The sequence below is a fragment of the Hibiscus syriacus genome, unplaced genomic scaffold, assembly GCF_006381635.1.
Source record: "Hibiscus syriacus cultivar Baekdansim isolate YM2019G1 unplaced genomic scaffold, ASM638163v2 tig00002982_pilon, whole genome shotgun sequence".
In the NCBI taxonomy this organism is placed as follows: Eukaryota; Viridiplantae; Streptophyta; class Magnoliopsida; order Malvales; family Malvaceae; genus Hibiscus; species Hibiscus syriacus.
The window spans coordinates 712,608-725,951 of NW_024061959.1; the positions used below are offsets into that span (position 1 = coordinate 712,608).

At 34.6% G+C, this 13,344-nt stretch overlaps 1 protein-coding gene across 5 annotated transcripts; it reads left to right on the forward strand.

Annotated features, from left to right (window-relative positions):
- Positions 1–9,501: 9,501 nt before the first annotated feature.
- On the forward strand, positions 9,502–13,132 carry LOC120166466 (auxin response factor 18-like). Of its 5 annotated transcripts, none has more exons than XM_039175737.1 (14): positions 9,502–9,534; positions 9,934–10,049; positions 10,148–10,243; positions 10,347–10,403; positions 10,581–10,736; positions 10,800–10,884; positions 10,977–11,067; positions 11,172–11,336; positions 11,432–11,545; positions 11,635–11,707; positions 11,792–11,939; positions 12,026–12,657; positions 12,739–12,926; positions 13,006–13,132. In XM_039175737.1, the coding sequence occupies exons 1-14, from the start codon at positions 9,525–9,527 to the stop codon at positions 13,106–13,108; spliced, it is 2,034 nt and encodes a 677-aa protein (XP_039031668.1). In that variant the 5' UTR covers positions 9,502–9,524; the 3' UTR covers positions 13,109–13,132. The 5 variants fall into 5 exon arrangements, with proteins under 5 accessions (XP_039031668.1, XP_039031676.1, XP_039031654.1 ...); XM_039175745.1 differs by having other exon boundaries at positions 10,581–10,733; XM_039175752.1 differs by lacking the exon at positions 9,502–9,534 and adding an exon at positions 9,564–9,869.
- Positions 13,133–13,344: the final 212 nt, after the last annotated feature.

The following is a 13,344-nucleotide window of genomic DNA, read 5'->3' on the forward strand; positions in this document are numbered from 1 at the left end:
GCTACTTCCCATGTGTATGAGCTGAAGATGAGCTGGTCATAGGTGAATTACATGAAGATGAGTCTTTGGCCAGCTCCTTGTGAAAAGGCACCTCTTGGAATGGCAACTCTTCGCAAAAAGGTATGAATCCACAAAAATTGACTTAGACCATATTTAAAGTACTCTATGTTGTGGTGGTGATGGTGCAACTCTCCAGCTGAAATGAGGTCTCTAGCTAGCTCAAAAGTCCAGCTCAAGTGAGCTATGAGCTCGGGGGTCAGCTGACAACTTTTCATCATTTGTTCTTCATGATCTCCCGAGTCATCCTATGAAAGTTTTCCTAGCTCCTTATCATTAGTTAAGCTCAAATGTAGCTCCCAAGTGTTGGTCGAATATGCCTACATGCATAACATAAAGAAATAAACTAAGTATATAAACTATATAATGCATATAATATAATGATGTGCATATTATAAAGATGTGAACTATAGGTTATAATAATAATTCATGCATCATATGATAATGAATGAATATTTATATTATAACTATAGATTATATACATGAATATCAATCAATGATGCAAACCATAGGATATAATGAATGAATGCACATACTATGATAATTCAAGTATAGTCTAATATGTAAATGTATGCTCATAATAATATATATAGTGCATAAATAAGTAAATATAATATAAAGTATGGTAGAACTCCCTTATATTGAGTTTGATGGTTCTTCAATGATGTGAGTATGTCATGCAGAAAGTTGGTGCTAAATAGGATCACATCACCTCCACTGATACTTTTTCCTTTGAAGACTTTTGGTATTAATCTAGCAGGACTTTTAGTTACCAAACTAGGTTGATCATTTATCGCAAATTGTAAGGTTCCATGATCCAAAAAACTTTGGACTCTACGTTTGAAGGCAAGACAATTCTTGATGGTATGTCATTAAGCTCTGGCATGATATTCACAATAAACGTTGATGTCATACCAATTCGGATACGGAGGTTGGAACGGTTTTATGTAGTACAGAGCCACTTCTCGTGCTTCAAGTAGCTTATCATACAACTTTTTATATGATATCGGGATAGCATCAAAATGAGAATCGCCTTTTGTCTTGGATTGAACCTGAGTTTTAGACATCGGGATCAGACTAAACTTCGACGATTTCAGATTACATGATTTCTTCTCATCTCTGGGAGCTTTTACGGTTGTCACCATTTCTTTGGTATCTCCAGATGATTTGTGAATACGAATGATGACTTTCTGTAATTTCTCAAATTGGTTAAGATCTGAAGTTCCTTGTATATCTGAGATTGTCGGGTTATGTTCATTGACTTTTCTCTCTTTTTGTGCAAGAATCTCTTTTCCTTTGGCCAAAACAAATATTCTACCCATCATCTTGGACATCTGCTCTCTTATTTCTCGTATCTCCTTTTGCTTCCCAATAGGTATATGATCGTTGGGTGCATAGCTCTTTTCTATCCTCGGAGATTCCTCAGGATACCATTCCATGATTGCTTCATATTTTGTTCGATCATAAAACTTTTTGTCCATTTATGATTTCTTTCCAATTTGATGAACAGTCTTTCAAGTCAAGACCTTTTGATTATGCTTCGATTATGTAATGCAGACAAAATAAATCAATATAAACAAGTTAGAGCAAAACAAAAATGAGAAAGGAAATAATAAATTGGTTAGTACCAATTAATGGAAAGAAAATATCCTATATATCATGATATAAAAATCCTAACCTCATGCTTTCTAGTTCCATGCTTTATTTGGAAAAATTAACCTAATTGCATGATTTCTAGTTCACAAGCATTTATTCAGAAAAAAATCAAGTAAATTAAAAAGACAAAAAGTTAGAACTTATTTCTCCTTTATGTAAACCTACGGATAGAGGTTCAATATTATCTTAGATCAGGAGGTTTTCTAGGGTTTATTATATGTAGGGTTTCGGAAGTAAAGGTACTCGAACTGTCCTTGTTGGTGCCCCCTTAGGCTGCCAAACCCTCAATCCTAGTCCATTACAGATTTAAGTGGACCGAGTTCAATTCGAGGGGACACATTTCTCTATGACTGACACGGAGAATAAATTCTCACGAAGACATAGAGCATATGAACCCTAAAAATTACTTGCTAGATCTGACTCAGAGAATAAATTCTCACGAAGACGTCGCTTTCACTCTCACTTAAAAGGGACAATCTTAATTATAAAGCTTATGTTATGTAATGCAATGTGTTGTGTGTGAGGAGAAATATTCAGACCTCTGACAAACAAATAAAAAATGAAATAAAATAAAATAAAGATAATTAATAAAGAAATATATAAAAATAATATGAAAATCATAAAAATTTTGAAAGAAAAGAATTATAAATTAAATAAATATGAATTTTTAATTTCTAATTAATAGAGACAATTTATAATTGATTTTAAAGCTTGACCAGGTCCCCAGTGGAGTCACCAAGCTGTCGTAACCGGTTTTCATCCGGGTACGAAATTTTTACTTTTACTTCGATGGAAAATTTAAAATGAATAAATAAATGATTTTTATAAAAAAATATTTTGGGAGTCGCCATTTACCTTTTTAGGTTAGGTAGGTCAAATACCTAAAAATAATCTTTTAAAATAGTTTTGAATAAAACATAATTTAAAAGATAAAACTGGTCTGCTTATAACAAAAAATTTTAGTAAAAAAAGATTCGTTGTCGATTACGTTTAGGGAAGGATTAGCACCCCTAAAACGCTAAAAATCAGTACTTTATCAATTATAAATTGTCTCTATTATAGGAAATTTAAAAGTTCAAAAATATATTTAATTCATAATCATGTTATTTCAAATTTATTACTATAATTAAAAAAAATTAATATATAAATAAGATATTTATTTATTTAGAAATATCAGAAAAAGACTTCTAGGTGCTTTAAGACAGCTCTTTTCTTAATATTAGAAAATAAATAAATATTTATAAAACATTTATCTATAAAAAATAGATTTATATATAATTTATAAAAGTAAAATATTTATTTTTATTTAAATATATCAAAAAATGGACATCCAGTTGCTTTAAGACTGTCATTTCTTAATATTGATAAATATATATTAAAATATGATTAAAATGATTAAAAGTAATTTATTAAATTCATAAATAGGATTTTAATAGAAATAAAATTAATAGATAAATATTATTTATTATATATATATATATTTATATAACTAAATAATAATAATAATAAATATATTGAAAATAACATATAAAATTAAAATATAACTAAACAATGACTAAAACAAATAAAATTCAAATAATAGGATTAAAATGCAAAATATAGAACTTATAAATAGTGATTTAAAATTAAAAGCTTTTATTCAAAATATTATGAAATATAAGTGATTAAAAGTGTAATTTACCCTAATACTTAACATGGGATTAAAATAAATTTAATTTAAATTATAAAGGACTAAATAGAGAATTTACCCTAAATATTTATAACTACGGTGAAGTGACTAAAATAGAATAAAGTAAAATTGAAAGTAATTAAAAGGAATATAAACTGATTTTAGTGACTAAAATGGAAGTTTTATAAATATTTTACCTTTGACATTTCGTTTCTGGCGGCGGATGGAGGTTACGGTGAGTCTCTTTTCCTCCTTTTCTTTTTCTTCATTTTTGTTTGTTGTTTGGTTGTTTTTCTCTCGGCGTTGTTCTCTCTGTCTTGCTGCTATCTGTGTTTTTCTTCTTTTTGTTTTGCAGGTGTAGTGGCTTTTATAGCCATCACCGAGCTCGCCTTGGACCGGATAATAGAACTCTTGGCGGTGAGTCACCAAGCTATGGTGGTGACTCACCATAGGGCTTCGACGTGGGGCTGTTTCTGGAGTATTCAGCGAGGCGGTGGCGTGGTGGCATCATCGGAGTAGAGCACCTGGCAGTGGGAGTGTCGGTAATGGCGTAGCAGAGGCGGCTGGATGTTTGGAGTCGGCGGTTGGGACTAGGGTTAGAAAACCTTAGTTAAAACCTCAAATATTTAGGGCTTCCATTGGGCTGGTAGATCTGGGCCACCGGTTTGGGCCTTTGTAAATGGGCTTGTAAATATTTATTTATTATTATTTTTATTTTAAATAATAATAATAATATTTATAATAATAATAATAATAATTAATAATAATAATAATAGTAATTTTAAAAATAATAATTTAAGTAAAATGAAAAATTAGTGTAAGCAGAATGCCATTAAAAAACTTCATGGCGAGTGAGATGCATCTTACAACAAACTACCAAGTTGGTTTAGGGTAGAACGCAGATTGAACCCTGGGATAATTGTCGACTTCGAAACTTATCATGCATACCACAATGATCGAGTGCTTCGTGATTGATGCCAATTCTACTAGTGTTTTTGGACTTACCCACAGTGCATTAATGCTGTGAAATACTGCAAGCCCATGGTCTGAATTGTTAGGACATTCCTGTATAGAATATACAAGCAAGTTTTACTATTGGCAGTTGTCCAAGATGGTAATCGCAACATTCTTCCAGTTGTTTTTGCCATTGTTGAATGAGAAAATACAAAATCTTGAGATTTTTTCCTCATAAACTTGCACTTACATGTTGTCACAAGGGAAAAAAAATGTGTCATTTTAAATCGCGGAGCTAGGATCAAAGCAACAATGGAGTCTTTGGGTCTAATATGGAAACCACCCTATATACAACATTGGTATTGTATCTGACGCATTGCTACTAACTATTATGGAAAGTTCAAGAAGAATGATGAGCGTCAATTACTTGTAAAAATGCCTAAGTTTATTTCTCAATCATTTTCATTTTTTATGGAAACTTAATTTAAGTTTTACATTTGATGCTCAGGTTACGAACTATTACCTGAAACATTTGAGTGCATGCATCAAGATTTGCAAGGAAAGAACGAGGAAGAATATAATTACATCAGCCTCATCAATAAAGAAATGTGGACAAATGCATATGATGGTCGATATCGATATGGACACATAACGACCAACTTGGTTGAGGCTATCAATTTGACCTTAAAGGAGGCACACCATTTACCAATAATGACTTTGGTTAAAATGAAGTATTTTCATTTGGGAGTGCTTTCTGCCAAGCTTGGGGAAAGCTCAAACTTGGATGTAAAATGGTGATGTCTATCACCCAAGATTACTTGTAGATCTACAAAAAGGAATTGTTGCATCAAATGGAATGTCTGTAACAATCTTCTCTATAACCCATGAATTACTTCGTGTCACAAAGATGCCACGACCTCTTCAAGGGATTAAAGCTAACTCGTTCAGAGTTAATCCACGAGACAGGTGGTGTGACTATGGGTTTTTTCAAGCTCTAAAGTATCCATGCTCCCATGTCATAACAGCTTGCTCTTATACTCGTCAAGATTGTAACCATTTTGTGGATCTCATATATAGACCTTTAGAAGTATTTAAGGTATATGAATTTGAGTTCCCCCCATAGGTAATGAGAAAGACCTAATGAGGTTCAAAATTGGCTTCCAGTTGTACAGATCTGTCCTTATTAAGGGAGCCCAGTCATCTAAAATCCACTCGAATTCATTGTGACATGTATATTCGAGAAACGTCTAGAGAAAACAAAAGATGTGGGCATTGTAGAAACCTAGGACACAATAGGAAAAAAATATTCATCTCTTTTGTCATCAAGTAACTGTTGATGTTGAGATGATGTAATAGTTATTTATGAAATCTAAGTTTGTGTTATTTAATTTTTATTTACTTTCACTTATTGTCATTTGAGCATCACCGAGTAAATGGTACTCTGTGTCGATGAGGATTTCTTCGTATAACTTGTTCTTCCACCTCACTCTCATCGTCATCATCATCATCAGGAGTAGCTACATTTTGTTGATAAGAGATGGATGACGATGTTGCACCTTCATAGAATAAAGACCCTGGAGGTGTTTGACTGACTATCCCACCGCTCATAGAAAATTGTGAAATCTACAAAAACACTGACATCAGTGAGTGCAAAAACTACGCTGGAGGTATCTGCATATATTGTCCACCTTTACCCGCCAAATAAGCAACATATGAACCCCACTATGGATCTACAAGCATGGAAGTATAATATCCACCAGGAGGGGTCATAAAACCCTACGGCGGTGGCATCTAACCCGGCTGCGCTGACATCTAATATGGTTGTGGTGGCATCTGATATGGAAGCAGTGCCATCTAATATGGAAGCGGTGGTGTCTGACTTGGCTATGATGGCATCTAAAATGGTTACAGTACTATATGATACGGCTATAGTGTCATCTGAAACGACTGCGGAATGTACACTAGTGTAGACAATGTCTGCTGTGATGGTTCTGGTGCTACAGCTGAGGACGAGCCGGAAGTGCCTCTTCTCCATTCACGAGTCGGGGGATGCTGATGCTGTGACGGTGGACATATTTATCAACATCAATGAATGCTTCTGCCTCATGCTTCCTTATAAAGTAGGAACGATTTCCCGTTCATGTTGAACCACTTATAATAATTATCCACAACCGAATAATTATCCATATAAATGGGTTTCATACAGGGAATGCGTTCACGTCGATCCTCACATATCATTACCCACTCTGTGTGCTTCAACAGCTAGTCGACTTATTTTTTGTCCCATCTATATATGATATGCATATCGTCGAGATTCTTACGTGCTTTCGGAACAGATTGTACAAAACCAAATTGGCAGGGCACACAATCAATAGGATGCCACTTGATAATAGTATAACATATCAGAGGGACCACCGCCATCCAGACATCTAATGGGCCTCTCAAGTGACGTGGGATGCAAATCCTCATTTCTTCAGTAGAATAAGAAGCCCATTGAAACTAAAATAAATATATATAATTCTTATCAAAATAATATTTTAATTATATAATGATAATTAAAAGTAAATAATAAAATTGAAATACATATCTCTGTACTAGCCTTCTGATCAATGAGTAGTCGAATTTCTTCTAATTCATCCGGTGAGTCCCGATGATCTTTTCTTGCACTTGACCACCTATTCAATCAAAAAAATCATTATATACTCAACAAAATTATTTATATATGAATTCAGTATTGAAATTAACTCAACAATAGTGGGAAGACCAACGTGTTTTCACAACTGGACATAAAAAAGGCATGCGATACCACGTCCAAGACTGAAGAAGAAAGAGACATCCACCGATAGCATTTTATCGATAATCAGTTGCTTGACACATTTCCTTATAAAAAAATGCCAAAACTGTATAGCCCTAACTGAGTGTGTCGATAATGTGAAAATGTGCGAGGTGACGCAACCACATACAATGAACTTGGTTATGCGATTTGTCAGGTATCAGAATCCCTTTTATAAGATGTAATATGCAAGCTCGTTCATACATTTTAACTTGTTCCACGGAGGTGTCATGACTCAAATGTTTAAAAGTTATATCCAACCAATTTAATGGTATTCAACTACCGTTGAAATTTGACGAGACACCTCCAAGATACTACTCGTACAAGGAATGCCAATCACCATCTGCCACCCTAAAAATCAAATCTCATCTACCGAAAGCCCCAAATGTATGGAAACATTCTCCATCATAATCATGCACTCTCCACACGGAATATTGAATTTGTGTGTCTCTGGTCTCCACCTCTCAACCATTGTAGAAATAAGGTTGGATTGAAGGTTACAATGCCCTTCATATTTCGCTGCATAACTGAATCCAGCCTTGGATAAATATGGTTAGACACGAGTATGTATATCTAACTTAACGTTACGAATGAATGGATCTAAAAAACAATCTCTCTCCTAATTTAATAAATAGTTTACAAATTAAAATATAAACTAACACTAAAAATTAAATAAATAAAACATTTACAATAATTAAAATAACAACACAATTTAAAATTGTTACCATATCAGTAAAATGCCTCGAGATATGATTTCCATCTAAACGTAGCAACCCGCCTTTCATTTTATAACTGTAAAAAGTAATAAAAAAAATTAGTACAATAAAATTTAATAAAATAATAAATTATTAAATAATTCTAATATAATAGAAAATATTTTACCTTCTTAATATAAAGTTGATAATAGGAAGAATGAGGGAATTTGAGATTTGAGTGTGATTTGAAGGTTGTGTCGAGTGTGATATTTATAAGGAGAGGGGAGGGAGAAGACGGGTGGTAACTAATGTGGGAGATGAACAATTGAGGAAATAAAGAAAAGGCGTGGATTATGATTCGCACCTTCCGTACGTGTCAGAACCCTACGAAGGCGCGGATGGAGATCAGCACCTTCCCCTTACGTGGCGTCAGCTCAGAGAAAGCCCTACGAAGGCGCGGATGGCGATCCGCGCTTTATTGCCACTGTGTTAGAAAGAGTGATAGATTGGTAATATTTGGGGAAAGAATGTCTGACAGATAATTATTCAGTGTAAGGGTGATATTTCGGTAAAAACGTTGGCAAGCGATGAGTGGTGAAATAAAGGAGTGCATAGAAAATCACATGATGGAGAACTAAAATCTTAACTACGACACAAACTAAAAAAAGTAGTGAAAGAAAAATAAACATATATATATATATATATCGTCTGTTTAAGTTAGAATCAAATAATACAATGACATTATAAATATTTATAATTAAATTTAAATATAATTTCGAACAACTCGACTCAACTAAACTCTAAAAATTTTGAGCAAGCACTTTGTCTGATTGGTCAGACTGTTTATCTTTGTTCCCTTATATTCACGTAGATCACGAGTTTTATACCCACTATGAGCATTATCATTCTTTCCCTTAGAGTCTTCGCTCTCATCCTCCCTAAATAAGATTAAGATTAAATTTAGAATTTATGAAAAAAAATCTAAAACTCTTATATAAAATTTGAATTATAAGACAATTTATCAATTTAAATAATTCAATTTTTATAACTCGACACAACTTAATTTAATTGAATATTCACCCATACATAATGTGAACAATTGATGAGTGATGAGATAAAAGGAGTGCAGAGAAAATCACATGATGTGAGGAAAAAGGACTAAAATTTCTACTACGACCCACACTAAAAGAAGTGAAAAAATCTAAGGTAAAGTATATAAATAATCATCTAATTATAGGATATTACTTTATTGAATATCTTAATTATTAAAAGTTATAAAATGATCCTTAAAATTATTTTGTTGAATCTTTAAATTATTAAAAATTATAAAATGATAATGACTATTTATTATTTTTCTAACCCGTCCTTATTTTTCTTAAAAAAATAACAAACATGCAAGAGAAATCTCAAGATAGACCCGACAGAGAGAGGTTTTGGGGATTTGGTAACGCCGATTCATTTTTGTTGGAGGAAGAGAAGCAGCAACACCGTCAGTCTTACATCAGAGCTGCGTTCTTCAGCAACAAAAAGCAAAGCCAAGAAACAAAAGCGGTTTCAAAGGAACCAAAGCAAAAGCAGAAAGCGGTTTTGTAACTGAAGCAGAGCAGCACCCCAAAGATCATTATAAGAGTATCTTCTTTGTCGTTACAAACTAACAACAATGAATTCATATATAACCGTCGCTTCTTTTTACTTTCTTCTTTGCTTTCGTTAATGGGGTGAACTCCAACACTTTTTCTTCCCTCTTCTTCACTCATTTACTTTCTCTGCATCATCTGTACGTCATAGTTTTGATGGCTAATGTAGAACTTAAACCATGGGGTTCTTCCATTGATCACACCGTCTCAGGTCAGAGTTTAGAAAATGGGTTGTCTTATTATTTTTGGGTGTCTGGAAAATAACTCTGCTTGGCTACTGAGAAACTAGAAGAACAAATATGGGTTCTCTATTAGGTTGTTCTATAGTTAATGTACGGCCATTCGTGTTTTGAACAAAACTTAACTGGGTATTAGTTTAGCAGCTTACTTATGAAATATTTATATTTGAATTTCCTTTTTTTTTTATGATAGGTTCCGGTAGTGATGATCTATACCCAGAGCTATGGAAGTTATGCGCAGCCCCGTTGGTAGAGATTCCTCGGGATCACGAGAGAGTCTTTTACTTCCCTCAGGGTCACATGGAACAAGTAATTGTATTTTTAGAAATTGTTTATTTTTTCTTTGGATTCTTGCTTATGTTTTTGCATTGTTTTTTTTATTGAATTATCTCTGATGTGTTATGCAGTTAGAAGCATCGACTAATCAGGAAATTAATAATCAAGCCCCACTGTTTAATCTTCCTTCTAAGATCCTATGTCGTGTTCTTCACGTTCAGTTACTGGTATTCCATCTCTCATTATGTTTTTCCTACTATTTGTTTTCTAGTTTTCTAGCTTGACAAAACTATCTTATTATTGTGAATTGTATATTTGTTATTGAAATAGACCGAACACGAGACCGATGAGGTTTATGCTCAGATCACTTTGCAGCCTGAAGCAGATGTAAGTAAATGGCTATCCCATCCACACTTTTCTTAGGAATTGTGAATGGAAACATTTGATTTAGTTCAATTATTTAGTTATGGTAGACTGGTAATACCTTGCTTAACACTCGGGCTTTGGATATTTTCTATTCTATTGTCATCCATTTTGGATATATGTTCATGTTTGGCATTACAGCAAAGTGAACCCACAAGTCCTGATCCCTGCCCAATTGAGGCTCCTAAGAGGACAGTTCATTCCTTTTGTAAGATTTTAACGGCATCCGACACGAGCACTCATGGAGGGTTCTTTATTCTCCGAAAGCATGCCACTGAGTGCCTGCCTCCTCTGGTAATAAGTTTGGTTTATGGTGTTAAAAATTATGGTGTCAGATTAAACTTTGTTTATTTTAAACAGGATATGAATCAAGCAAACCCTACTCGGGAGTTTGTTGCTAAAGATCTTCATGGGTACGAGTGGCAGTTCAAGCATATATTTAGGGGTGATGGTTCTTTTCCATTTCTGATTTACTTTCTTATCTTTTCATTGTTTAGAAACTGTAAATAGCAGCTTTCTCGATCTGTTTTTAATCAGGGCAACCACGGAGACATTTGCTTACTACGGGGTGGAGCACCTTTGTCACTTCCAAGAGATTGGTTGCCGGAGACACATTTGTGTTTCTCAGGTACTTGGACTTCTGCAACTTTCTTTTTTGTGTTGTGTCAATGTTTGCAAGTCCAGATCTGTAGCATTTTTATAGTCTCTAATTGTATTGACTTGTTTTATTAGAAGTGATAATGGAGAACTAAGGGTTGGGGTTCGGCGGCTTGCTTGTCAACCGAGCACAATGCCTTCATCTGTGATTTCTAGCCAGAGCATTTATTTAGGAGTGCTTGCTACTGCTGCTCATGCCGTTACGACGCAAACCCTGTTCGTTGTGTACTACAAGCCAAGGTTTAATGTTCTCTCTTGATGTAGAAATGGTTGGCAGCATTAGCTTGTTATTCTAATTATCTGTTGGATAAGTTTCTTTCCCCCTCGATTGTTAGGACGAGCCAATTCATAATTGGAGTAAATAAGTATTTGGAGGCCATTAACAATGGATTCTCTATTGGTATGCGTTTTAAGATGAGATTCGAGGGGGAAGACTCTCCTGAGAGAAGGTATGTTCATCTCTGTACATAGTTCTCTAAAGTTTATCTTTGATTTTTCCTGTCAATTTTACCTGTTCTGATTTCCTTTTTGAAACCAGGTTAACCGGTACGATAGTCGGAGTTGGAGATTTCTCCCCACATTGGTCAGAATCTAAATGGCGGTCCTTGAAGGTCAAATATAATTTTGAATTATCGATATCGAATACTAATTTGATTGTTTTTATAGTAGTTCTACCCAACTGTTTCTGCTCTTAGATTCAATGGGATGAACCTGTAACAATACAAAGGCCGATGAGAGTTTCTCCATGGGAAATAGAGCCATTTGTGGCTTCTGCTTCTATAAATCTTGTACAACTAGCCGTAAAGAGCAAAAGACCGCGACCTGTTGATATTCCAGTTTCTGGTGAGGGAAAATTACTCTTTAAAGTATTTTTAGTCGAGTCTCGGGTGCCGACTTTACCAACTTCGATATATTAATCGGAATTGCAGACATTACGATGAACTCAGCTGATTCAGCTTTCTGGGGCCATGGTTCAACCAAATCTCATGAACTAACACAAGTAGGAAGTACACCTGGAGTCCAAAGCAGTGAAAGCCAAGTTATGTGGCCTATGAGGCAGAAAGAAGCTGATTACAGTCTTATTAATAGTAGTGGAGGTTATAACTCAAGGACTCGCCTCGAATATGCCTGGCCACATTCATATCTTGTGAATGTTTCTCTAGACCTTTTCCCTGGTTCATTGGGTGACAAAAACAAAACTAAAACGCCACAGACCGCTGTCACTGGTTATTCCTCTTCTTTTCAATCGGGACCAAGCGAGGGCCTGAAGTATGAACAAGTTGAGAAAGGGAAAATATCTGAGTATGCTACTGGTTGCCGGTTGTTCGGGTTTAATTTGAAAGATAACACTAGTGCAACTACCTTCACGGACATGGAACAAGCAAGCACAATGATAGGTGACAATGGCGTTAGAGAATTTCTTCCGGATGTGTCTTATATTGATCAGAACTCTGAAACCGAAAAGTCTTCAAAGGAGGAGAAGAGAGTTGCATCAGAGACCTCAACCAAGAAGATGCAAGCTAAGCAGAGTGCCTCTACTTCAGCTAGAACTCGTACCAAGGTAAAGAGCATAACTACTTGTTTATTCTCATATTGCTATCATTCAAGTTCCTGATTGAAACAATATTTGTGGATATGGAAGGTACACATGCAAGGGATTGCAGTTGGTCGTGCCGTGGACTTAACTGTATTGAAAGGATACGATGATCTCGTTAATGAGCTGGAAAAGATGTTTGATATCGATGGAGAGCTTTGCCCCCGTGGTAAATGGTCCGTTGTCTTTACCGACGATGAGGGTGATATGATGCTTGTGGGTGATGATCCATGGATGTAAGTTACTTTGAAAGAAACACTTCTACTTTGTTTCCTGGTTTTTAGAAATTTGATCTTTCCTTTATTTTAAATGTAGGGATTTTTGCAAGATGGTGAGAAAGATCTTCATATATTCAATAGAAGAGGTGAAGAAGATGAGTGCGAGATGTAAACTCAGGGCTTCATCTTTGGAAAGGTGAAAGCATTGATGCAGATCGTAAGTCCCAAACATGAAAGAAATTTTGAAAACCATTTGTTATTTATTATTTATATTTGGTTTTATTTTGTTTTTGCTAATTTTGGTTAGAATAGTAAATGAAAAGGTTATGCGTGGGGGAAAGTATTAACTCTTTTATGTTTAGCGTTCAATCGAGTCGAGTTGAGTAAGATAATTTTGAGTTGATGAGTTCTATTTTATAATTCGAAGTTGAATTGA